This window comes from Bos indicus, chromosome 7 (assembly GCF_029378745.1).
Source record: "Bos indicus isolate NIAB-ARS_2022 breed Sahiwal x Tharparkar chromosome 7, NIAB-ARS_B.indTharparkar_mat_pri_1.0, whole genome shotgun sequence".
NCBI classification, from domain to species: Eukaryota; Metazoa; Chordata; class Mammalia; order Artiodactyla; family Bovidae; genus Bos; species Bos indicus.
Window position 1 is genome coordinate 12,818,271 of NC_091766.1, and position 27,464 is coordinate 12,845,734.

General features: G+C 44.3%; 1 protein-coding gene across 3 annotated transcripts in view; it reads right to left on the reverse strand.

Annotated features, from left to right (window-relative positions):
• The window catches only part of LOC109561554 (zinc finger protein 709-like), a 54,702-nt gene that overhangs the window by 8,920 nt on the left and 18,318 nt on the right, over window positions 1–27,464 (reverse strand). Inside the window, exon 3 of one of the 3 annotated variants that reach the window (XM_070792748.1) lies at window positions 600–663. In XM_070792748.1, coding sequence (XP_070648849.1) covers window positions 600–663 — 64 coding nt within the window. Of the gene's footprint in view, window positions 1–2; window positions 664–1,017; window positions 1,145–27,464 lie in introns of those variants that run through there. The other 2 variants (XM_070792750.1, XM_070792749.1) reach the window with 2 other exon arrangements.

A 27,464-nucleotide genomic window follows, 5' to 3' on the forward strand; every position in this document is an offset into this window, starting at 1 on the left:
ATAATAAGAACAACATTCTAAATACCTTTATTATTTTACATTTTTGTATTTATTATGATTTATAGGAATAGTGAGGCTTTCTATCTTGTGTGAATTGTAACAAGTTGAATATACAAAATGCTTTTCAACAGAATTTCAACCTTTCTGTTAAAAAGTGATATTGAGGGCTTCCCTGGTGGCTTAGTGGTAAAGAATCCACCTGCCAATGCTGGAGACACGGGGTCAATCCTGGGTCTTGGAAGATTCCATACGCTGTGGAGAAACTAAGCTCTTGTACCACAACTATTTAGCCTAAACTCTACGGCCTGAGACCAAACGTACCAAAGCCCACACTCTACAATAAGAAATACATAAATAATAAAATTATTAAAAAAAAACCCTTATATTCAAATGTAGAGTTTATGAATATGAACTATAAACAAATTACATTGGAAACATGGAACATTTCTTCCATATTTAAGAAAATATGTTGGAGAGACATTTTCAAGAATAAATAAATTTGAAGATGGGGCTATTTCTTTTCTTTGATTCCTATAAAATTTTCATTATACACCAAAATTTGGACATGAGACATGCTGGGTATCATGAATATGGCTCACCTTAATTTTTTCCCATGGTTTTTCTCCTGTTCATCAATGTCATGATGATCTGGCCGTTTAGCCACTGAAATGCAGAACCAGAAAAAAATATGACCCAAAGTACTAGAAATTAAAGAAAAATTCATTGGATTTTAGGTCCATGATGAATTCTGACCCTGCCCAGTTTGTATTTCTTTCTTTTTTTTTTCCTGCCATGTTGTGCAGCTTGTGGGATATTACTTCCTGAACCAGGGATTGAACCCAGGCCAGAGAGGTCAAACAGTCAAGTCCTAACTTTTGGACTGCAGGAGAACTGCCCTTTCTTCCCGCATAGTTTCTCTACCAATGTATTGTCTTTCCACACTCCACATCTTTGAACACTACAGACAGGTAAGAAACACCTCTAATAGATCAATATAGGGAATTTTGTCATTCTTCCCTACTGATGCCAGATTCCTGATGTTTTCCAACATCATGTCTCTGTGGAGTTTCTTCTGTGAGGAATCCAGTAAAAGCCACTCCTCTCAGGTGAAATTCACAGCCACATCCTCAAAGGCCAATGAGTCCTAAAACATCCAAAATATGTGCACAGTGAGACGCATGAGACTGACACACTAGACATTTATACTCCACTTGTAAATATTATGCAGCTTACATATGATTCTGTTCTTTGACAAGAGTTATGCTATGACTTGATCATGAGAAACTTACACTCCACACTTCCTCAATAATGGAATAGCATCATGAAGAAATGAAATTATTTATACATCATTTCTATGGTCACAGTATTACTTATATCACAATCATGGCCAAGCCAGAGAATGGAGGGAAATGACAGGAATCCTTTACAAATGAAACAAATACAATTTCAGGAACACTGATTTCCTGTGGAAAAATTCTTTCATCTTCTTCCTTATGGTCTACATTTTACACTACCCCATGGGGCAGATGATCAACATTGCATAGGGTTTCAATGAATAAAAACCCAGTAAAAAAACTGGAAAGCCTTTTCTAATTGTACAACCTAACATCAGAAGCCAGGTGACCAGTATAACTCAAATTTGACCAAAGCCCAGCTGTCCACACTGTCCCAATGTCCTCCAGGTCTTTTGAAAACAAAATCACCTGTACCTGCCTGAATATAAATATTCTGCTGAAGAAACACTGCCTTTAAGTTGGTTGATAATAATCACAGAACCTGCTTTTCTCTTTTCTCTACATAAAACTTGATGCAGATAGCAAATGATTTCAACCTTAGACCTGAGAGATGAAGAATCACTAACAGTATGTTAGACCACAAAATTTACTCTAACCAAGTGCCTCTGGGCACTTTGAGCTAAACTTTAAACACACAGTGCAATTACACACCAGAAAGACTCTTTGTCATCACAAACTAACAGTATATCCTGGGCCTTACTGCCTTTAAGTACATGTTAAGAGCTACAGCTACATCAACATACATAATGCTTTGAGGATGAATTTTCCTGTGATCATAAAACATGTGGGGATATCATCATTGGCTTCCTCCAAAAGAACATAAGGCTTCTATCCTGCAATTTCAAGAACAAATGTTTTGCCAGTAGCCACTATAACCCCAGAGAGGCGTAAATCTAGTCTGTGGTTTGTGAATTTAAATGTGATTCTCCATCTCACAAGAAGAGAGTGAAAAACTTGAAATAAAGAAGTTATCCCACAACCATCAGAGCATGACTCAAAGGTCAAGCTGGAGTCCTAATACTGGGAAAAGAAAAGAAAGACATTTTAAAAATTCCTCAAATATTTTGTTCTAAAGGCCTGTACGCCCAAAACACCTGTTTCACTAGAGTCTAACACAAAGGCTAAAAATATAAAAAAACACAGAACAAAATATTCATGAAACCTGACATGACATGACATTTTATTAATGGAATATTTCAGGTACAGCTAGTGAAAATAACTAAATGAAAAGAGAGACAGAAATCACAAGCACTGAGGTTTTCCTAACATTAATGACAGACAACACCTGTCCAAGAAGCTCAGTGAACAAAAAATCAAAACTCCTAAAATGGAGACCAATGCATGTTATATTCAAAAGGAGGAAAAAACAAAGGCAAAGAGAATATATTATAAAAAGCCAGAAGTAAACTTTTATGTACAGGAAAAGACTACAAAATCAGATTGGACTTCTTTTCAGGACAAACATAACCTAAAACAAGAATCAAGTTGACTGAAATATTAAATGATATCATGTTTAAAAAAAAACTTCCTAGAATTTTGTTAGTAAGCACAATTAGGCAAATTAAGAATACAAAGCCATTTTGAGGGAAAAATTGAGGGAATTAGTCATTAATATAACAAGTTTGAAAGATACCTTTGAAAATTCATTAGAAATGGGTATTTGCTGGTGGTCAGCGGTTGAGAATCCACCTGCCAATGCAGTGGACACGAGTTTGATCCCTGCTTTAGGAACAGCCCACAGACAAAGTGGCAACTAAGCCAATGGGCCACAAGTACTGACTCTGGTCTACAGCCCTAGAGCCAGAACTACTGAGCCAGCATACGGCTACTACTGAAGCTCTTGCCCATAGAATCGATGCTCCACAAGAAAAGGCATCCCAACGAGACAACTGCTCACCGCAAGTAGAGACTGGCCCTCTCTTACCGAAACTAGAGAAAGCCTGCGTGCAGCAAGGAAGACCCAGCGCAGCCAAAAATAAATAAATAAATAAATAAATCTTTAAGAAAAAATTCATCAGAAAGAATATAAATTATGCAGGTGGACTGACTAAAAGTAGCATTCTTCTTGTTCAGTTGCTCAGTCTTTTCTGACTCTTTGTGGTCCTATGGACTGCAGCACGCCTGGCACCGTTGTCCTTCACTATCTCCTAGAGTTTGCTCAGATTCAATGATAAATATGTAGTCATTATGACTACAAGGGAAGAAAGAAAGAACTAATATGAGGAAGACATACAGGAGAAATGAAAATTTAAAGGACTTAGTAAAATCAGGCGCCCATTTATCATCACAAACAAGAAATAGAGGCAACTTCTACTTCCTAAGAAAGAACATGTTCCTGAATTCTGTAGGTAAATTCAAATAGTCATTCTGTGGCACATAACTGTGTCTGTGAAACATTTGGAAGATACTCCAACAACAGATAACTCTTGGTTAAGGAGACATATTCAGAGTCTTCCCCGGTAGCCTGGTGCTTAAGAATCTGCCTTGCAACACAAGGGATGCAGGTAAGAACCCTGCTCCAGGAATTAAAGTCCTGCACATCCCAGGGCAACCAAGCCTGCCTACTTTAGAGCCCCTGGTCCATAACAAGAGAGGCTGAGGTGCCTGAACTACAGATAAGTCAGCAAGCTGCAGCAAAGATCCAAAGCAGTCAACGTAAAGATAATGAGAATAATAATAATAATCTGGAAAATAAAAAGTTGAAACTTCAAAAACAACTGGGCAAGATTTATCCTAATATTGGAAGAAAGTCAGTATCTTCCTAGAGAGCCACATGGAAGTTGGACAAAGAAAAGGAAAGGAAATTCAAATGAAAATAGAAGGTTTTTAACAAATAGTGCAAGAATTAATAGATATTCACAAACACACAAATAAAATGAATGTTGGCACAGGACTACATATTTTACCAGAAAAACCCTCAAAACCATCACAGATCTAAATGTACAGTACAAAAGTAATAAACTCCTGCAAAATTTCACAGAAGGAAATTAAGTCACCTTGGCTTTGATGATTAATTTTCAAACAACAAACACAAGGCCTATAAAAGAAAATAAGTATAATTTCACTTCATTAATAGAAAATGCCTCCTCTGAGAAAGAGAGTGTTAAGAGAATGATAAGCTAAGTCACAGGACAGGAGAAAATATTTGCAAATCACTTATGTGATAAATGGGGCATTCTGGTAGCTCAGCTGAAAAAGAGTCCACCTGCAATGCAGGAGACCCTGGTTTGATTCATGGGTTGGAAAGATTCCCTGGAGAGGGGATAGGCCACCCATTCCAGTATTCTTGCCTGGAGAATCCCCATGGACAGAGGAGCCTGGTGGACTGCAGTCCATAGGGTCACAAAGAGTCAGACACGACTGGGCAACTAAGCATAGCACCACACATATGATAAATGACTAGTATTCAAAATAGCCCCACAACTATGAAAACTCAATAGTAAGAAGATAAAATAATCCAATTAACAATGGGCAAATGATCTCAACAGTTTACCAAAAAGCATATACAGAAGGGAAATAGGAAATATGAAAACAAGTTGAACATCAAATGTCAATTGGAAACTGCAAATAAAACAATAAACTGTCACTACACACTCATGCTGCTGCTGCTTCACTTCAGTCATGTCCGACTCTGTGCGACCCCATAGACGGCAGCCCACCAGGCTCCCCCGTCCCTGGGATTCTCCAGGCAAGAACACTGGAGTGGGGCTCCATTTCCTTCTCCAATGCAAGAAAGTGAAAAGTGAAAGTGAAGTCGCTCAGTTGTGTCCGACTCTTAGCGACCCCATGGACTGCAGCCCACCGGGCTCCTCCGTCCATGGGATTTTCCAGGCAAGAGTACTGGAGTGGGGTGCCATTGCCTTCTCCAACACACTCATGACTATCAAGAAAAATACTCAGAATACCAATTAGATGTGATCATCCTCATTCTCAGCTATTGCTGTTCAGTCGCTAGGTGGCGACTGTGAGTACCACTCTCCGTATCCCCAGGGACTATAATTAACTATTCCAGGCTCAATAGGGGTGCTCCAGGCAAGAATACTAGAGTGTTTTGCCATTTCCTTCTTCATGGAATCTTCCCAGAGCAGGGATCCAACTGGAGGCTCCTGAATTGGCAAGGGGATTTACTGCTGAGGAAAATGGAATTTGATACCCCTATCAAGGAAGACAGGAGCATTCTTTGAAAACAAAATATACTGTTACCTTACTAAGTATCTTAAGACCCAGCTATACCACTCCTTGTTATTTGTTGAAATGAGGACAACTCTTGTATTAACACAAAAGTCATACAGAAATAGTTGTATGGGGCCCAGGGAGCAGAAGTTAACAGGTAAGCAACAAATCCTGCAAGAGTCAAATAATCAGTGGTACATCCATACAATCAAATAATGTTCACTAATGAAAAGGAATGAAGTTTTAATATCAAACTATGAAAACACATGAAGGAAACTTGTATTAAAACTGTATTGCAACCTGAAAGGAGACAATCTGAAAAAGCTAGAGACTGTATGATTCTAAGTATATGAAGGCCTTCAAGTACGTCCCCTCCACAGGGCCTTAGCTGGGCCCTTAGCCTGAAGACAATAAACCCAGGCTCTGCTCCCCATACAGGTGCTCTACACCACCACTAAAAAGTTAAATACACAAATCCTGTTTGACCAATTCAGCAAAAACACTCAAATCGTGTTTATGTGAAAACAAGAGAAGACATGTACAAGCCACGTCTACTACTTCACCCAGAAAACCACAAATAACTTCCCTTCATAAAAATATATGTCAATCATTATTTTCAACACAAGTAATCCTACTTGAATACTTTTTTGTCTGCAACTGTAAATCCTGGAATGCCATTGGAAATCGACCAAAAGTAGAGCACCCCCCGCCCCCATGATTTCACCATACTCACGCGGAGAATGAAACCAAGTGAAACAAATGGAATGTAAGAATGGACTATTTCCCAACTGACATTCCCATCTTAAGTCTTCGGAAATATTGTATACGGTTCGTTAAGCTCCATTAATTAAATATATCTTACAGTATAGAAAAAAGAAACTTAAATGAGTAGATCTTCTGAAGAGGACTCACAGGGTAGTTAGTCAATAAAGTTTCCAAAAAGAAAAAAAAAAGGAAAACCTCCATGAAAGGATTTCCTATGGAATATCTGTTCCCAGTAAAAAATCGGGCTAAGAATGGCTATCAGACAACCAACTTCCAGGCGGTTAATCTAGGCTTTCCGCTAAGATAAAATACCTACGAATGTCTCCCCCACATCCCGGAAAAATGCCATCCAAGACTGAGCAAATAGGATAAAAAAAATTAAAATATTGGGTTTGTTTGAAATGCACCGCAGAGACGAATTGATCATTTCAATCGGAATCTTGGGAATGAGGGGAAGGACCTGGAAGTCTAATGTTTACTGTGGCTATGGGATCACACAGAGTCGGACACGACTGAAGTGACTTAGTAGAAACAGCAGCAGCCAGTCATAAAAAGGGCTTCCCTGATGGCTCACTGGCAAAATTACCGCCGGCCAACGCAGAAGACGCAGATTTCACCAAAAATTAAAATATTGGGTTTGTTTGAAATGCACCGCAGAGACGAATCGATCATTTCAATCGGAATCTTGGGAACGAGGGGAAAGACCTGGAAGTCTAATGTTTACTGCGGCTATGGGATCACACAGAGTCGGACACGACTGAAGTGACTTAGTAGAAGCAGCAGCAGCCAGTCATAAAAAGGGCTTCCCTGATGGCTCACTGGCAAAATTACCGCCGGCCAACGCAGAAGACGCAGATTTCACCACCGCCGCAAAAAAATCCCCTGGAGAAGTAAATGGCAACCCCCTTCAGTATTCTTGCCTGGAAAATTCCACAGACAGTGTAGCCAGGAGGGCTACAGTAGTCCACGGGGTCCCAAAGCATCGGGCACGATCGAGAAACTAAGGCCTGGGAGCCCCCAAACAACATCTAATCCTACGACCTGGAGAACGAGTCGCGATTGTCCTCTGAAGACCATGCATGTGGTCACGCACAACCTTGGAAAGAAGGGCTGCGCGAGCCGAACTTTCGGCGCGCGGTGACCAGGCCAGACGCCCGGGTCCCGGCTGCTGGGCCATCCCCTCCGCTGCGAGCTGGAGGGGACTGAGGTCCGAGTGGCGCCCCAGACCCAGCGTATCCGGACTCCGGCGGTGACCCCGAGGTGCCGGATCAAACCGTAGCCGGCTTCGGACGGTAGCAACCACTCCACCTCCGGTGTCGGTAACCGAGTCAGCGGACTCATCATTTCAAGTTGCTTGGAAGTTACTCTGAGTCCCTCCCAAGAGCTTCAAAGACTTGCGCAGATCGCAGGGCTTCTGAACGTAAAAGGGACCGAAAGGGTGAAACCGGAAAGACACCGGTCCTTCTCCGCAGGGGGAGAAAGGAAGTCCAGGCATTGGCGCAGAATCGCCCCGCCAACCTGCCGCAGCGGCTTCCTGGCTGGACAGATTCCAGTATCCCGCCTCTTCCTCCAGAATGACAACCTGTGGGAGGTGGGATTGGACCTCCCCTGGCCTGTTACTTGTGCTTGGAAAAATAATAGTTTTGGGGTCTATGATTCCGTTTCAAGATGGAGCAAGTACAGATAAGATGGTGGCCCTGGCCAGTCCTGCCTGGAACAAAAGGGTCTCAGATCCTCCCGGGGTCAAGGGCTTGGCATAAAATTGTGTGGCGAGGAGTGGAACTGTGCTTCTTAAGAAAGGCAGACACTGAAATGTGAACTCACCGTCTCTAATACAGGGGTCGCCTCCATTTTCATCTTTGGTCCTAAGGAGGGCTGAGCTTTCCACCCATCCCTGCCCCAGCCCCACTCATTAGGTCCTGAAGCTCAAGAATCCCTTGGCTCTGGTTGGAGGCCTGAATCACTCAGCCTTACCTGGGTGCCAGCACGAACCTCAGTCAAACTACAGCCTGTGAAGTGTCTTCATTAACTTCTTGGGTGTATGTTTTACACTGGGTGAAATTTTATTGACTAAGTTATTAATTTGTTAATTTTATTCCAGTGTAGCTGATCTACAATGGTGTGCGAGCCTCAGTAGAATAGCAGGTGAGTCAGTCACATATTTATATATGTTGTAGTTTGGTCACTAAGTCGTATATGAAACTTTTGTGACCCTATGGCCTGTAGCTCACTAGGCTCCCCTGTCCATGGGATTTCCCAGGCATAACTTGACTGTGGAGATTGTTGTATGTATCTCCAAATATATTAAAAGCATAAAAATGATTAATTAATGGGTGCCTTCTACTGGCGGGGTGGCCCGTAATACTCTCCAGGTATATTCCAATTGACAGTATCATTTCTTGTTTTTATTCTATTATGGGAAATAGGAATACAGTTACCTTACATATATTTTAACTGTTGACATTATAATATTTTGTTGGTACACAGATGGTTTCAAAAATTAATCACTCAATCTAAGAAATAATTGGAATAACTTATTCAAGACAGATTTGAGGATTATAATCTGGGAAGAGCATCTCAGATAGCTCAGTGTAGGAGGAGTTGCAGAGGACAGCAGAAGCAATCCAGGCCTGGAAAAACTGTTAAAGAACCAGAAGTGCCTGGCAGGGATACATCCCAGGGCAGCCACAGAAATGGCTCCACTGAGCAGCCATCCTCCTGCAGCTTGTCACTCAGGCACAAAGGGGTGGGGTACTGAAATCTACATAGCCAGGAGGCCAGGAAGGCAAGTGGAAAGGTCCACTGGCCAGTTTCTGGTTGCCATCCTGCGTGGGTGGGTTTTGCTAATACTTGTGGGTTCCCAGTAGTTCTTGAGTATCTTCTGTGACTTGTGTTTGTCTTCAGAGTCTTTAGGAGGGACTCAGACCTCCTAAAGAGTCTGTTCAGAAGGCCTTGCTACTTTTGATTTCTAACCTGTTGATCTCATTCATTTCATTAAAGACTTTGAGATGCTAGCCCAACCTTTCATCCCAAGAAATAGTCAATCTTGATCATGCTTTATAATACTTTTTTCATAATGCTGGTTCACAGTTACTAGTATTTGTTGAGATTTTTTGAATCTATATTCAGAAAAGAAAAAGGTGTGTGTTTCTTTGGTTATTTTTTTTTTCTTTTTTTTTTTTGGTAGTTCTCATGTGGGTATAAGAGAAAAACAGGTGTCAAAAATGGAGTGTGGAGTATTGTCTGCATTCTATTATTTACAGTAGATTGTGAAAATCAGTAAATATATATGGCACCAAGGGGAGCAGTCACAGAGTCCATTATACACGATGCCTAAATAGTGTCGATAAACAAATACTCTTGTTCTAGCCAAGGAATCAAGAAAGCCCAGCTCCCTCATTAAAAAAAAAAAAAAAGGTTTTGGCTGCACCTCGCAGCATGGAAATAGGTTTCCCTTGTAGCTCAGCTGGTAAAGAAAATGCCTGCAGTGCAGGAGGCCTGGGCTCGATCCCTGGGTTGGGAAAATCCCATGGAGAAGGGAAAGGCTATGCACTCCAGTATTCTGGCCTGGAGAATTCCATGGACTGTTTAGTCCCTGGGGTCACAAAGAGTCAGACAGGACTAAGAGATTTTCACTTTCACACAGCATGTTAGTTCCCACACAGCATATTAGTTTCACACATCATATTAGTTCCCAGACTAGGGATCCAACCTGTGCCCCTTGCAGTGGAAGTCAGTGGAGTCTTAAGCACTGAACCAAGTCAGTCAGTGTTACCCTCGTCCCTTCCCTGTACCAAGAGGCTATATGAATGGTTGATAGCTAATTTGAATCAGAGAGGCAAAACTGACTTTGGCAAAGAGAAGAGTGCTCTAGAAATTTAAGAATTTATTGCCAGCCCTACATAAAGCCCATCTAGGGTGGAAAAGGTCTTTGATTTGAGACTCCAAGTCCCAAACATTTGGAAAAGGAGATTCCACGTGTCCTACCATCGCCCAGAATCCTTCTCACTGACATCCATCTTGACTGACCAATGTGTAGGCCACCAGGAAGAACCCTGAGTCAGAGTAACTGGCCAAAGACAATCCAGAAACCAATCCCATCACCATTAAATCCGGGGCATGTGGCAGGGCAGTTCTCCTGGGTTCCCTTACCTTAATGCTCTCTGCTGCTGCTGCTGCTAAGTCGCTTCAGTCGTGTCCGACTCTGTGCGACCCCATAGACGGCAGCCCACCAGGCTTCCCTGTCCCTGGGATTCTCCAGGCAAGAACACTGGAGTGGGTTGCCATTTCCTTCTTCAATGCATGAAAGTAAAAAGTGAAAGTGAAGTCGCTCAGTCGTGTCCGACTCTTAGCGACCCCATGGACTGCAGCCAACCAGGCTCCTCCGTCCATGGATTCTCCAGGCAAGAGTACTGGAGTACCTTCTCCGAATGCTCTCTGCCTGGACACAATTCATTTCCCAGTGCTAGACAAGAGCTCCCTTTCAGGACACCCAGGGCAACAGCCCCACTAACCCTGCGAATCTAAGGGACCGAGGTCCAATCAGCACACAGAGCCTGGCACAGTCACAAACTCTGGCGGTGATCAGGAGACGGGGTCCAAACATGGTCGGTTCAGCGGGTCTCAAAGAGTCCCTCTGCCGTGGCCGCAGCCGGATCAGCACACTCAACATGTCCAGATTCCTTGGTGTGTCGGAGTCCCGCCTAAAGGACGCCAAAGATTAGTGCAGATCAGGGGGCCAAACAAAGACTTGAAAGTTACCGGGTAGGTTAACCAACCACACAGGAAACAAGGGCAATTTTCTCCGCGGTTCAAGAAAGTAAAGAAGTCTAGGTAAAATCGCCGCATCACCCCGCCCACCTGCAAGGGTGGCCCCCTGGTTGGACAGATCTTAATGCCCCGCCCCGCGGGACTGACTGACGACCTACGGAAGGTAAGGTGGGACTTGTCCCCCCAAGCCTGTTTGCTTTTGAAGAGAACTTTTTCCTAGTCTAGGACTGCCTCTGCTATCTTCTCCACATTCCTGATTCTTGTAAGGTATAGTTCGAGACGAGGCAATGAGAAAAGAAGACGACCTCAACAGAGACAGGTTACCTTTATTCAGGCAAGGAGAGGCGACTGTCGGTCTAGAGACCAGGCTGAGCGCGTGCGGGATCAGGGAGGTTTCATATTTAAGGCGAGGTTTGTGGAAGTAATACAGGAAGATTTAGTCAGGCGGGGCGTTCTGGGTAATCTTTAGCTGAGAGGGCAGTTTGCGGTTGAACAACAGCGGGGTCCCGGACAGGGGGTTGAAAGTCTCCCGGAGTATCGGGGTGGGACTTTTAAGTTGTTTTGTTTTCCCCGAAGTCAGGTGGTCCAGCACGGGCCTTTGAGATCGTTATCTCCTTTTTCCAGGCCCGAGGACTCCTTCAATTCTGTTTCAAGATGGCGCAAGTATAGAGAGGAGGATGATCCAGGCCAGTCCTGCCTGGAACTTGAGCCTCTTGGGTCCTCTAGGGGCAAAGACTTGGTGTCAAACTGTGTGGCCAGGCATGAAACTGTGCTTGTTACGAAACGCGGAACTTATGGTGAACTCACCATCCGTAATAAAGGGACTGGCTCCATTTTCATCTTTGGTCTTCGATAGCGCTAGCCTTCCACTCATCTCTCCCCTGTTGCCACTCAATGGAGACTTAAGCTAAAGAATCCCAGAGCTCGTGGCTCTGGTAGGAAGTGGCTCTGGAAGTCAGCTTAAGGGCGTGCGAGGACAAGTTTCAGTCAAGCCACAGGATGTGAGGAACGTACATTAAGTGTTTATGTGTACATTTAACACTGGAAGAAATTTTATTAGTTAGTTAAGTTATAATTTTTATTGGAATATAGCTGATCCACAATGCTGTGCTAGCTTCAGTTGTCCAGCATAGTGAATCAGTCATTCTGGACAACTGAAGCTAGTATAGCATTGTGGATCAGCTCTTCTTAGATTTTTCTCTCATATAGGCCATTACAGAGTACAGAGTAAAGTTCCTTGGGCTACAAAGCAGGACCCCATCATATAGATAGTAGCATGTACGCTTCCATCCCAGTGTCCCAATTTATCCCTCCTCCCTTATGCCTTGGTAATTACAAGTTTGCTCTGCACATCCCCTACCCTACCTCTGTCCTGCAAACAAGTTGATCCACGTGTCCTGGTCCGTGCATGGGTTGGAAAAGAATTTCCAGACATGAGGCAGAACGACAGAAGAATAAAGTTTCTTAGAGTGGGAGACACTATTAGAACAGAGGGCCGACTCGACTCAAGGGGTAACCAAAAGCTATTGAAGGCTTTTGGCCAATTTTTATAGGCTCAAGACAGAGAAAATTCCTACTGGAATGGTGGCATTAGGTGATTGGTTAGGATGCTATAGGGTGTATAGTAGGATGAGTATTTTACTTTATATGGGATCAGGGAACTGGCCAGTTTCTATCCAGAGGCTTATGGCAACAGTTGCTATTGGGCCTGGTCAGTTCCAGAGATTTTTACCCTGTGACCTTGGTATAGGGCTCTGCACCACCTGTAAGCGACATCGTGTCTCAAGGAAGAGCCTATTCAGACTCTAGGCTAGGTCTGCTTCTTTTCTTTTTCATTGCTTTTGTTATTAGTTTTGCTCAGAGGCTCTGTGATATCCAACTCTTTGAGACCCTGTGGACTTTAGCCAACCAGGCACCTCTGTCTGTGGAATTTTCTAGGCAAGAATACCGAAGTGGGTTGTCATTTTCTACTCCAGGGGATCTTCCTGACTCAGGGATCCAACTCACCTACATCTCTTGCCTCTCCTGCATTGGTACATGTGAAAGTGAAAGTCGCTCAGTCATGTCTGAATCTGCAACCCCATGGACTATACAGTCCATGGAATTCTCCAGGCTAGAATACTGGAGTGCTTAGCCTATCCCTTCTCCAGCGGATCTTCCCAACCCAGGAATTGAACCGGGGTCTCCTGCATTGCAGGCGGATTCTTTACCAGCTGAGCCACGAGGGAAGCCCCAGCTACCATGGAAGCCCCAGAAAGCGAGCACAGGGAGCCGGGCGCGGGGCGCAGGGGCGACGAGCGGCAGTGGAACCCAACGAGGCGAGGAAGGGGGAAGGTGATCACCAGGGGACCCCGGCCGACCGGTTCTGCCCAGGGCGAGGACGGTCTCCCTCCCACACTCGGTCCAAAAGGGACGCAGACCGCCGCCGCGACGGCGTGGAGGAACCAGGGTGCGAGCCTCGTGGCTGATCGGCCTTCCAGGCGGCGCCGGGAGCGGGGCCTGAGACACTGGCCCGGAGCTTCGGAAAGGCCGAAGCTCCCTCGGGTCCTCCGCTCCAAGGGGCGGGAGGCGCGGGCACCGCGGCGGGTCCACAGCGGCCAGCCGGGGACCTGATCCGCGCAATGGTGAGCACACCCAAGCTGAAGGCGGCGCGGGGCACGAGCGCTGCCCCTGGTTCAGCACGCGACGACGTCAGCGGACAGACGGGGGCGACGGGCAACGGAGCGGGACCGCGGCGGGCCAGGGGAGCGAGACACACCAGGGCGCGGCCCCGGGAATCAATAGACAGGACGGACGAGGCTTACTGACGGCCGGAGATGGGCACCGACGGGGTGCTGCCACGTAGGCCTACTTCACAAAGACGCGGCGGCAGCAAAGAACCGGCCGTGGAGGTGGGTGGCCGCTCGCCACTGCGAGGGTCCCAAGGGCCTTTCAAAAAGACCCGGAAGCGAGTCGGCCGCTGGGGCACGCCGCGGGGTCTCACGGCCAGAGACCTCCAGCACAGGCGCGGTCCCGCGACACCCAGGACGCCGAATGGTCTCCCGGGCTCCCGCGAGGCCACATTCCTTGGGCTCGCGCCCACCACCGCTGACACCCAAAGCCACAGCCGGCCTGGGAGAACGTTCTCCCGCCGAGTAACGCGCCCCATGGCCCTTGTTGTAGCCACGCCTTCTGGGAAACAAACTCACTCAGAAGGACAATGGAGATAGTGGAGTGCAGTTTATTACACCCGCCGGGCCCAAGGCAGAGTCTCCTCTTAGCCAAAGACCCTGACCAGTTTTTGTGAAAACCTTGTATACCCTAAGTGTACTTGCTCAAACCCACCTCCCCAAATTTTCCTTGAAACTAGTCTGAACAAGGTAAAAGAGACAATCAAAGTTAACCCATGATTCATGTGTCACAAAACTGGATAAATAGTGGATATTTATCAATAGGCCTGTGGTCATATCCTGGTAAACATAATGGAATTTACCACTTTGTTCTGTTACAGAGATAATTAACATGTTCTTTCAGGCAAGGGAGAGTCCAAGTCCCGAAGCTCTTTTATCCGGGGGTCTGGTTTTCCATTGGTATGCCCTTTCTATAGACACGGCACGAAGTTCAGTGTTCATTGGGAGGGTGACCGTGCGTGCAGCTTAATGTTTGTAGCCTGGCCTAAGATGGGGTCCAGCTCTGTCTGTTTCCTCCTTCACCCTCACGCACTACTCCTCCGGGGACACCGCCCACGTGAGACAAGACAGGTTCGGTCCCAGAAAGGGGAAGCGGGCTCAGGCGGTCACCGGTCCGGGACCGGGTTGGGGGTGCGGGGTCGGGGGTGAGGCCAGCAGCGGTGGGGAGGGGCTGCAACCACGCACAGCGAGGGCCGCGGGACAGGGTCGCATGCACTGTCCAGGGACCAGAAAGGCCGAGACACGGATGGGCCACTAGGAAAACAAGCGCGGGGTCCCACCGCCACACACAGGACGGCAGTCCTGAGACGCCTGAGACGCCGGACGGCCCCGTCTACCCCCGCAGCGTCCCACAACCTGGCCCCACCACCCGGGCTGGCGTGCCACAGCCCCACCGCGTGCAGCGGAGGGGCCCCATCCACCCATCTCCTCCGTCTGTCCTCAGCAGATCGGTCTTCATCCAGTCCGACCCCGAGGCTCAAGTCCTGGAGAGGAGACTTCCAGCGAAACGGCTCAGCCCGTGCCCGACACCGACACCGACACCGACACCGGTTGAGACTCAGGTGGAGGACAGGCGTGACAGGCTCCTCACGGCTGCTGGACTGAGGCGCTGCACCGAGAGTCCCCCTCCTCCTGGGCTCACCACGGGGACTGTCCGCGTGCACGTGACGCAAGCGCGGCCTCAACCTGCAGGGGAAGAGACGGGCCCAGCCGGACCCACCGGGACTCGGAGGTGGGAGGCACCGGCTGCCATCTGCATTGTTAGGCAGATTCTTTACCGCTTGGCCACCTTTGTTATTATAATCTTACTGAAGAACTGCCTCAGGGAACCCTGCCCCTCACCGGAAGAGAGTAACACCTCCCCTCCCTAATAGCAGAGACATTACTTTGCTAACAAAGGTCAAGTCAAAGCTATGGTTTTTCCAGTAGTCATGTATGGATGTGAGACTTGGAGTATAAAGAAAGTTGAGCATGGAAGAATTGATGCTTTTGAACTGTGGTGTTGGAGAAGACCCTAAGAGTCCCTTGGACTGCAAGGAGATCCAACCATCCATCCTAAAGGAAATCAGTCCTGAATATTAATTGGAAGGACTGATGCTGAAGCTGAAACTCCAATACTTTGGCCACCTGATGCGAAGAACTGACTCATTTGTAAAGACCCTGATGCTGGGAAAGATTGAAAGCAGGAGAAGGGTTCGACAGAGGATGAGACAGTTGGATGGCATCACCGACTCAATGGACGTGAGTTTGAGTAAACAACGGGAGTTGGTGATGGACAGGGAGGCCTGGTGTGCTGCAGTCCATGGGGTGGCAAAGAGTCCAACACGACTGAGCGACTAAACTGACCGAAGAACTTAAAAAAAATAAAATAAAAATAAAGTAGGAGATCCCTGGAGAAAGAGAAACACACATGGCTTTCACGACAAGAAGAAGACGTTTCTGGGTTAACATATTCTGTGATCTAAGCCTGACCTGGATGCTTGCCCTTGAACAGGTCTGAGCCATGATCTTAAAGGAACAAGGAATGAAAGAACAGAGAAAAGGCAGTCAAACACTGCCTAGTGCAATGATACAGTAGAGTCCTGCTGCTGCTGCTGCGTCGCTTCAGTTGTAGTCCTTCCTTAAGGGAGATACATAACAATATATCTTTCAGTTATGTAGGAACTAAGGCCTCTACCCACGTGGAGGATGGAATTAGGAAATTTGACCCTCCTGATTTCAATCAACTATAGCTTGGACTCTGTCAACTTCTGTCAAATTCCTGGATGAAAAAAAAACTTTAATATCCTAGACAAAGTGCGTGCTAATCACCTCAGTCATGTCCGACTCTTTGTGACCCCATGGATTGTAGCCCACCAGGCTCCTCTGTCCATGGGATGCTCCAGACAGGAATAGTGGAATGGGTTGCCATGCCCTCCTCCAGGGGATCTTCCAGACCCAGGAGTCGAACCTGTGTCTCTTATATCTCCTACATTAGCAGGCAGGTTCTTTACCACTAGCGCCACCTGGGAACCCATCTTAGACCAAAAACACCTTGTAATCAGTTCCCTCAGGACTGCTTCCCGCCAAATTTTAGAACACAGTGCCATTACAGGCCAGAAAAACTTCTCGTCACACCTTAACAGTATACAGTAGACCTTACTGCCCTAAGGAAAAAGTTAAGAGCTACAGTGTACAAGGGAGTTCTCCTACATCCACAATAGTTTAACGGTGAATTTTCCCATGATTATAAAATATGTAAGGGTTAAATCATTGGCTTCCTTCAAAAGAACATAAAGTCTCCTTGTAATTTCAGGAACAAGTGTTTCCCAAGCAGGCACTATAACCACTGACAGGTGAAAATCTAGTCTTTGGTGAATTTAAACATTGTGATTCTCCATTTCACAAGAGGAGAATAAGAAACTTTGAAATAAACAAGTCCTCCCAGAGCCATGAGAGCACTGACTGCAAAGGGCAAACTACTGGGTGTCCTAAAACTGGGAAAGAGAAAAGAATGAAGTTTCTTAAATATGGTCCAAATATTCTGTTCTTAAGGCTTGTGTTCAAGAAATTGTTTCACCTAAACCTAACACAAAGACAAAAAACATCATTAGAGGTATAACACAATGTCCTGGAATCCTGGCATGACCTTTATTTATTTATTTATTCATTTTAAAATTTATTTTTTGGCTGCCTTGAGTCTTTGTTGGGCTTCCCTGGTGGTTTAGATGGTAAAGAATCTACCTTTAAGGCAGGAGACCTGGGTTCAATCCCTGGGTTGGGATGATCCCCTGGAGAACAGAATGGCTATGCACTCCTGTATTCTTTCTTGGAGAATGCCAAGGATAGAGGAGCTTGGCAGGCTACAGTCCACGGGCTCCAAAAGAGCTGGACATGACTGAGCGACTAAGCACACAGCACATGTGTCTTTGTTACTGCATGCTGGCTTTCTCTAGTTGCAGGAGCAGGGGTGACTCTAGTTGCAGTGCATGGGATTCTGATTGTGGTGGTTTCTCATGATGTGGAGCACAGGCTCTAGGGTGCAAGAGTTGCAGTATTTCCTGCAAATGGGCTCAGTAATTAGGGCACACTGAATCTAGAATGTGTGGGCTTTAGTAGTTGTGGTACATGGGGGAGTGGCCCCGTGGCATGTGGAATCTTCCTGGACAAGGTTCAAACCCGAGTCACCTGCTTTGATAGGCAGATTCTTAACCACTACACCACAACCGAAATCTTATAGCATGACCTTCTTTAACAGAAAATTTCAGATACATATAATGAAAATTACTGAGAAAAGACAGATAGAAGGAACAACCACTGAGATTTTCCTATTATTACTGACCGACAACATTCACAGATTCAGGAAACTTCCTAAAGAGTAAAAATGAAAACATCTAAAAATGGAAACCGAAATATATTATATGCAAAGTATAGGGAAAAAAAAAAAAACAAAGCAAAGAGCATTTATTGTAAGAAGCCAGAGGTATAGTTTAGGTAGGGAGAAACAAACACTAGAATGAAATTGGAGTTCTTTTCATAAAAAAAAAAAAAAAGAAAAACGAAAACAAAAATAAGCAAGAACTGAGACTGCCCTGGTGGTCCACTGATTAAGAATCTGCCTTGCAATGCAGGAGACACGGGTTTGATCCCTGCTTTGGGGACTAAGATGTCACATGCTGCAGGACAACTAAGCCCACGTGCGCCACAACTGCTGAGCCAGTGCTCTAGATCCTATGAGTCAAACTGGAGAAGCTCGAGCTCCCTAGGGCTGGTGCTTTGCAACAAGAGAAGACATAAGAGGCTGTGCCCTGAAACAGGGAGCCCCTGTAGTAAAACAAAGATCCAGTGAATACGAAAATAAATACATAAATATATGAGCCAGAACCAAGTGGAATGAAATATTTAAAGTTCTGAAATTAAAAAAAAAAAACAAAAACTTTTCTAGATTTTTGTTAGGAAGCAGAATTATTCTTAAAAGTTAAGAAAGATAAAGCCACTTTAAGACAAAACTTCAGGGAATTTGTCACTAGTACACCAACTTTGAAAGACAAGCTTTAAGATTCATCAGAAAGAATATAAATTATGGATGAGGATTAAAAGAAGAATAATGCTAAACACCTTTTATATTTCTTCTATAACAGATGACATGTCTATAATAATTTAGCAACAACGATGTTGGGAATAATAACTTTGTGATTCAGTGAAATAAATGACAGCCATGTGGTGGCTAAGATGGTAGAGAATCCACCTGCAATGCAGGAGACCTGGGTTCGATCCCTGGGTTGGGAAGATCCCCTGGAGGCGGGCATGGCAACCCACTTCAGTATTCTTGCTTGGAGAATCCCCAAGGACAGAGGGGTCTGGGGGCTATAGTCCATGGGGTCGCAAAGAGTCTGAGACAACGAGCAACTAAGCGCAGCATTTGGAAAGGGACAGAGGAGGGGAATTGAGAATAGTGCGGTGTGAGGTACGTGCCCAACCGCTGGAGAGGTACTCTGTTACGTTGCAGAGGATGAATGTTAATTCTAAATGTATACTAAACTCTCAAGGATAACCACTTGAAAACTTTTCAAAAAATGGATAGGCTAAGAAAAGAAAAAAGGATGCAAAAAAAAAAAAAAGAAAAAAGGATGCACAAGGTAAAATGCTCATTTAAATCCAGAGAAAGTAAGAAAAAAGAGAAAAAACAAATGAAAGAATAAGAGTAACAAAAAGAAACTGTAAAACTGTGGTAGTTATTAATCCAACTGTATTAATCACCATCTCAACCATCGATGGTCTCAATATATATGAAAGAAATTTTTACAGTAAAATCGGATTATTTGTTTATTTTTATTAAAGGAGAGCTACTTTACAATGTTGTGTTAGAGAGAGAGTTAATTCCTAGGCAGATTGATAAGAAGTCCGGGGTCCCTGAAAAGGAGAGGGATCTGGGGTTCTCAAGGAGGAGAAAAGGACAAACTTTTTTTTCTCTACATTCCTTAGTCTTAGTCACATAAAACTTTTTTTCTTTTTCTTTAAGCCTGGAACTGATGATTACACAACTCAGTTTAAACTCTGTACTAGGAGTTATATAACAACAATGTATCCTGCTTGAGGACAGTTTCTTCTTCCTGAAAACCTCTGACTAATCCTGATATCTTAGAATGCATATTATGGGAATGGGTCTGGTAGGATCTTTCTATTGTTAAATTCTAATCCTGTTATCCTAAAATGTAAATTGTAGGAGTGGGTGTGGTAAACTTTTCACAAAACTTCAGACATTCTTTTAATTTATTGTAGTAACTAAAAAAGTGTTTAACTCCCTTGCTAACACTAACAAGGGGGGCACTCTCTGTCCCCCTTCTGATGTCTATGTCAGAAGCTTTCTCTTCTGATGTCTATGTCAGAAGCTTTGTCCCTTTTCTTACTTAATAAAACTGGTACACAAAAGCTCTTGGTGATCAAGCCCGGCCCCTGGTCCTGAAGCTAAATCTTCCTCAAGGATTACGAATCCAACATCGTTCACCGTAAGCTATCATCGAAAGTGAAAGTGAAGTCGCTCAGTCCTGTCTGACTCTTTGTGACCCTGTGGACTGTAGCCTACCAAGCTTCTCCATCCATGGGATTTTCCAGGCAAGGGTACCGGAGTGAGTTGCCTTTTCCTTCTCCAGGGGATCTTCCCAACCCAGGGACTGAACCCAGGTCTCCCGGATTGTAGACAGACGCTTTACCATCTGAGCCACCAGGGAAGTCCTGTAAGTATCGCTTAGTCGTGTCCAACTCTTTGTGACCCTATGGACTGTAGCTCTCCAGGCTCCTCTGTCTATGGGATTTACCAGGGAAGAATACTGGAATGGGTTGCCATGACCTCCTCCACGGGGTCTTCCCAACCCAGGGATTGAACCCAGGTCTCCCACTTTGCTGGCGGATTCTTTACCATCTGAACCACCAGGGAAGCCCATAAGTATTTATAAATACACGAAGAGGAACTCGAAAGCCTCTTGATGAAAGTGAAAGTGGAGAGTGAAAAAGTTGGCTTAAAGCTCAACATTCAGAAAACGAAGATCATGGCATCCGGTCCCACCACTGCATGGGAAATAGATGGGGAAACAGTGGAAACAGTGTCAGACTTTATTTTTGGGGGCTCCAAAATCACTACAGATGGTGACTGCAGCCATGAAATTAAAAGATGCTTCCTCTTTGGAAGGAAAGTTATGACCAACCTAGATAGCATATTCAAAAGCAGAGACATTACTTTGCCAACAAAGGTTCGTCTAGTCAAGGCTATGGTTTTTCCTGTGGTCATGTATGGATGTGAGACTTGGACTGTGAAGAAGGCTGAGCACCGAAGAATTGATGCTTTTGAACTGTGGTGTTGGAGAAGACTCTTGAGAGTCCCTTGGACTACAAGGAGATCCAACCAGTCCATTCTGAAGGAGATCAGCCCTGGGATTTCTTTGGAAGGAATGATGCTAAAGCTGAAACTCCAGTACTTTGGCCACCTCATGCGAAGAGTTGACTCATTGGAAAAGACTCTGATGCTGGGAGGGATTGGGGGCAGGAGGAGAAAGGGATGACAGAAGATGAGATGGCTGGATGGCATCACTGACTCGATGGACGTGAGTCTGAGTGAACTCCGGGAGTTGGTGATGGACAGGGAGGCCTGGCGTGCTGTGATTCATGGGGTCGCAAAGAGTCGGACACGACTGAGCGACTGATCTGATCTGATATCCTTTTTCACTTTATTTTCCAGTATGGTTTTTTACAAGATGTTGATTACATTATCCTGTGGTATACACTAGGACTGTGTCGTTTATTTTATGTATAGTAGTTTGTATCTGCTAATGTACAACTTCCAATTGACCCCTCCCACAGCTCGTTTCCTGTCATATTTTAGATACCACATATAAGTGATATCATACGGTAATCTGAAGGCAAATCTTTGTTGTTGCAAAAAGCATTATTTCATGTTTTATGTCTCAGTAACATTCCAATGTATATAAGTGCCGCATTTTCTTTATCCCTTTATCTGTCAGTTAACATATTTTTTGTTTCCATGGCTTGGTGGTATTGATAGTGCTGCTATGAACAGTGGGGTGCCTAGAATATTTTGAATTTGAGTTTTTTTCTGTATATATATCAGGAGCGGGACTGGTGGATTGTATGGCAACTCTAGATGTTGGGGAACCTCCATACTGTTTTCCAAAGTGGATACACCAATTTACATGCCCACTAACAATGTAAAAGTGTTCTCCTTTTCCACACCCTCCCCAGTATGTTATTTGCAGACTTTTCACAATGGCCATTCCGACCATGGTGAGGTGGGTACCTCAGTGTCATTTTGGGCTTCCCTGGTGGTTCAGACAGTAAAGTATCTGCCTGCAATGCAAGAGATCCATGTTCGAAACCTGGGTCAGGAAGATCCCCTGGAGAAGGGAATGGCACACCACTCCATATTCTTGCCTTGAAAATTCCATGGACAGAGGAGCCAGATGAGCTACAGTCCCTGGGGTTGCAAAGAGTAGGACACCCAACTGAGTGACTAACACTTCACTTTTAAGCAGAGAGGTATTAAGTAGAGTAGAGTAGAGTAGAGAGTATTAAGTAACCTGGAAACTCTTAAGTGCCCCAAAGACTGCATTGAAAAACTCTTTTCCATTGTAAAAAACACTTTCCATTGTAAAAAACACATTAGTTTATTTGAACAGCTTCATTGACATGTATCACACATAATGTGGAAGGCTCTCACGAAGAGTACCTTTTATAAATTTAAGGATATTTGTAGGTACATGCAATCATCATCACAGTCAATTTTTCAAAAATATTTACTTAGGGACTTCTCTCGTGGTCCACAGGTTAAGAATCCAGTTCCAATGCAGAAGCTTGAGGGCAGGAGAAGGTAGCAACAGAAGAGGAGATAGTTGGGATGGCATCACTGACTCAATGGACATGACTTTGACCAAAGTATGGGAGATAGTGCAGGACAGGGAAGCCTGGTGTGGTGCAGTTCACAGGGTCACAAAGAGTCCAGCGTGACTTAGCGACTGAACATTATAACTCCAAAGCAGGTGACTAGGGTTCAGTTCCTGGTCTGCAAACTAAGATGCCACCTACTCCCAGGGGAACTAAGCCCCCCCACAACTAGCGAGAAGCCTATGGGGTGCAAATCCTACTATGCTGCAAGAGAGTGTGCCACGACCACTACCAGATATAGCCAAATAAAATAAATATGTCCAAAAATAATTGTTTAAAAAATATTTATTTGGCTGAGTCAGGTCTTACTTGTGGCACAGGGCATCTTCCTTCCCCCATTTGGGGTGTTTTAGTTGCCGATGGGAACACTTAGTTGCACAATGTGGGATAAAGTTCCCTGAACAGGAATTGGTCCTCTGCATTGGGAGCTCAGTGTCTTAGCCCCTGGCCCACAGGGAATTCCCAACATGAGATAATTTGGTGGAAAGTAATCAAGCCTCATGTTCCAGGAAACCTTCAATATGAAAGAGTTGTTTTTAAAGTTTATAATTATGTTGTGTTTACTAAGGATCTTTCTTCAAGTGTATCCTTGAAAGCTGGAATTCTACTAGTTTTAGAAATTTTAGAAATGAATACTAAAATGAGTAAATTCTATAAGCTGTCTTTCAACACTAGTGTGTGTGTGTGTGTGTGTGCGTGCGCACGCGTGTGCCTGCATGCGTGCAGGCACTTGCACACGTGTGTTCAGTGGCTCCCTTTTATCTGAGTCTTTGTGACCCCATGGACTGTAGCCCGCCAGGCCCCTCTGTCCATGGGGTTTTCCAGGTAAAATACTGGAGAGGGTTGCCATTTCTTACATCGGAGAATCTTCCCCAGCCAGGGAATCCGTGTCACCTGCATCTCCTGCATTGGCAGGCAGATCCTTTAACAATGCCACCTGGAGGTCTTCAACACTAGGAGGCGTTAAGCTTAAGATTTAAAGGTAGTTATTCTTTTCTTTAATCAGATGAGTTTTTTCTCTTGCTGTTTGAAGCCTGTTGGATCCAGGGGTGGGGTTAAGTGAAATTAGAGTGAAATGAAATCTTTATAATGTTCTATTCATTCTCAGTTAATGGGCCATTGAAAACATTACAGTTTAATATTTTCTAGTTCCCTGGCCAAGGATGGAACAGGAGCCCTCTGCACTGGGAACCCTGAGTCTTAGCCACTGGACCACCTGGAAGTTCGGGCAGTTTGGTATTTAATGGAATTTTCCTAGTAGCCTTTGGTTGTGATAAGTATGGGAGCCTTTTCTCATTTTCCATTCTATAAATACTTGGGATATATTTTACCTTTGGCAAGGATGTCACAGTGTATTCAGTTCAGTTCATTTCAGTTCAGCCGCTCAGTCGTGCCCGACTCTTTGTGACCCCTGAATCACAGCACGCCAGGCCTCCCTGTCCATCACCAACTCCCGGAGTTCACTCAGACTCACGTCCATCGAGTCAGTGATGCCATCCAGCCATCTCATCCTCTGTCGTCCCCTTCTCCTCCTGCCCCCAATCCCTCCCACCATCAGACTCTTTTCCAATGAGTCAACTCTTCGCATGAGGTGGCCAAAGTACTGGAGTTTCAGCTTTAGCATCATTCTTTCCAAAGAAATCCCAGGGCTGATCTCCTTCAGAATGGACTGGTTGGATCTCCTTGCAGTCCAAGGGCCTCTCAAGAGTCTTCTCCAACACCACAGTTCAAAAGCATCAATTCTTCGGTGCTCAGCCTTCTTCACAGTCCAACTCTCACATCCATACATGACCACAGGAAAAACCATAGCCTTGACTAGATGGACCTTTGTTGGCAAAGTAATGTCTCTGCTTTTGAATATGCTATCTAGGTTGGTCATAACTTTCCTTCCAAAGAGGAAGCGTCTTTTAATTTCATGGCTGCAGTCACCATGTGTAGTGATTTTGGAGCCCAGAAAAATAAAGTCTGACACTGTTTCCACTGTTTCCCCATCTATTTCCCATGAAGTGATGGGACCGGATGCCATGATCTTCGTTTTCTGAATGTTGAGCTTTAAGCCAAGTTTTTCACTCTCCACTTTCACTTTCATCAAGAGGCTTTTGAGTTCCTCTTCACTTTCTGCCATAAGGGTGGTGTCATCTGCATATCTGAGGTTATTGATATTTCTCCCGGCAATCTTGATTCCAGCTTGTGCTTCTTCCAGCCCAGCGTTTCTCATGATGTACTCTGCATATAAGTTAAATAAGCAGGGTGACAATATACAGGCTTGACCTACTCGTTTTCCTATTTGGAATCAGTCTTTTGTTCCATGTCCATGAGTAAGGATGGACTTACTCAACCACAAAAAAGAATGAAATGCCATTTGCCTAATATGAATGAATCTAGAGATTACCATGGTGAGTGAAGTAAGTTAGAAAGAAATATAGCTGGCATCAGTTGTATGTAGAATCTAAAATGTGTCACAAATGAACTTGACTAAAATCAGAAATAGACTCACAGACATCAAGAGTAGACTTTTGGTTGCCAAGGGGAGGAGATGATGGAGGAGTGATGAAATGGGAGTTTCGAACTGGCCTATGCAAACTATTATACATTGAACAGCTCAACATCAAGGTCCTACAATATAGTGTAGGGTTCTGCATTCAATATCTTCTGATAAACTGTAATAAAGTAAAATATAAAAAACAATGTCATATATAATGGAATCACTTTGTTGTACACAGAAGTTAATACAACATGGTAAAATCAACCATACTGCAATAAAATTAAATTTTTAAAAAGAGCAGATTCTTTTAAAACAGCTTCACTGGCATTGTTGTCCTTTCTCTCTAGCCATCTTTTATTGTCTCACAATTGCTGTGACATGGGACTTCCCATTGCTGTTTAAGTCTGGATGTTGGTCAAAACCCAATTTGGTGATGTATACGCTATACACTGCTGTTTCTATTTCTCTTTCCTTTAAATTTAGTATGTTGAAAGTAAGCTAGATACTTCTTTAATAAATATCTGTATTATTTATTTGTATATAACAAGTGGCTTATTTTGTTTACAAATCCTTTGAACCTGAGATGAAAAGTGAAAACTTTCAGCAAAACATTAATTAGTGCTGTGAGCAGGATTTGTGAGACAAAATGCCACTCTTTAAGAAAAAAAGAGATTTAAATTTGATGGAGATTTTATTCCCGGATGGGAAGATTCACCTTATTGCTTGTTAGCTAATGAATGAGACATATTCACTGAATTATGTGAGAAATGGAATCTTAAAGTTAGCCAAAATTTTAAAAGTTATTAAATGTTTTCAGCTTGCCCTGGTTGAGAAATGTTAAGAATGTGTTAATCGAGAAAGGTTTGCTTGCTCCTTGGAAGAAAAGTTATGACCAACCTAGACAGCATTTTAAAAAGCAGAGACATTACTTTACCAACAAAGGTTCGTCTAGTCAAAGCCATGGTTTTTCCAGTAGTCATGTATGGATGTGAGAGTTGGACTATAAAGAAAGCTGAGCACGGAATTGATGCTTTTGAACTGTGGTGTTGGAGAAGACTCTTGAGAGTCCCTTGGGCTCCAAGGAGATCCAACCAGTCCATCCTAAAGGAAATCAGTCCTGAATAAGATTGATGCTGAAGCTGAAACTATGATACTTTGGCCACCTGATGCGAAGGGCTGACTCATTTGAAAAGACCCTGATGCTGGGAAAGATTGAAGGCAGGAGAAGGGGACAACAGAGGATGAGATGGTTGGATGGCATCACCGACTCAATGGACATGGGTTTGGGTAGACTCCAGCAGTTGGTGATGGACAGGGGGGCCTGGCATGCTGCAGTCCCCGGGGTCTCAAAGAGTCAGACATGACTGAGCAACTGAACTGAACTGAAGAATGTGCCGTGCTAGCTGAGAGGCTGGAACCTCCTCTCTCCCTACCGTAAGGTACATGAATTTAAGTTAAAATTGTCTAAAGAATGGTAACAATAACCTGGTGTACGAGACAGCTAAAGAGACACTGATGTATAGAACAGTCTTATGGACTCTGTGGGAGAGGGAGAGGGTGGGAAGATTTGGGAGAATGGCAATGAAACATATAAAATATCATGTAGGAAACGAGTTGCCAGTCCAGGTTCGATGCATGATGCTGGATGCTTGGGGCTGGTGCACTGGGACGGCCCAGAGGGATGGTATGGGGAGGGAGGAGGGAGGAGGGTTCGGGATGGGGAGCACATGTATACCTGTGGAGGATTCATTTTGATATTTGGCAAAACTAATACAATTATGTAAAGTTTAAAAATAAAATAAAATTGGAAGAAGAAAAAAAAAAAAATTGTCTAAAGAGAAGTTACAACTGGAAAAAGAATTATGTGATTTGTGAGGATGACTGTCGAAGTTACAATGCCAAAATTATATTAGTTGATCAAATCTTTGCTTTTTAAGTCGGCTCTCCTTAGAGTTGGCCCACAGCTCCAGCAGTGTCCCCCACTCCTCTCTTTCTCTTTTCTTTGTCCTGTTGCTGCCTTATCACACCCCTCAATCTGCCTCTGTCTCCCTCTCCATCAGCTAATCCCCTTCTAACTTTCCCTAACTCTCAGTGGGGAGAGGGGAAGCCCGGCTTCCCTAACTCCTTCCCCCACTCTACCAAGTTTTTTTTTTTTTCTTCCCCTGTATCAGAATCAATTTGAGCACTATTTGCTCTATATTTTAGCTATGAAAACTACAGAAAGGAAAGATGACTTTTGACACAGGCTGGGCATGATATTCTTTAGACACTGAAGAAAACTGGTTAAAATGAAGAAAAATTTTTCCTTTGAAACTTCAATACTGGTTCTTTTTGTATACAAAATTAAAAACAGCTAGCTTTTTACAAAGGCCT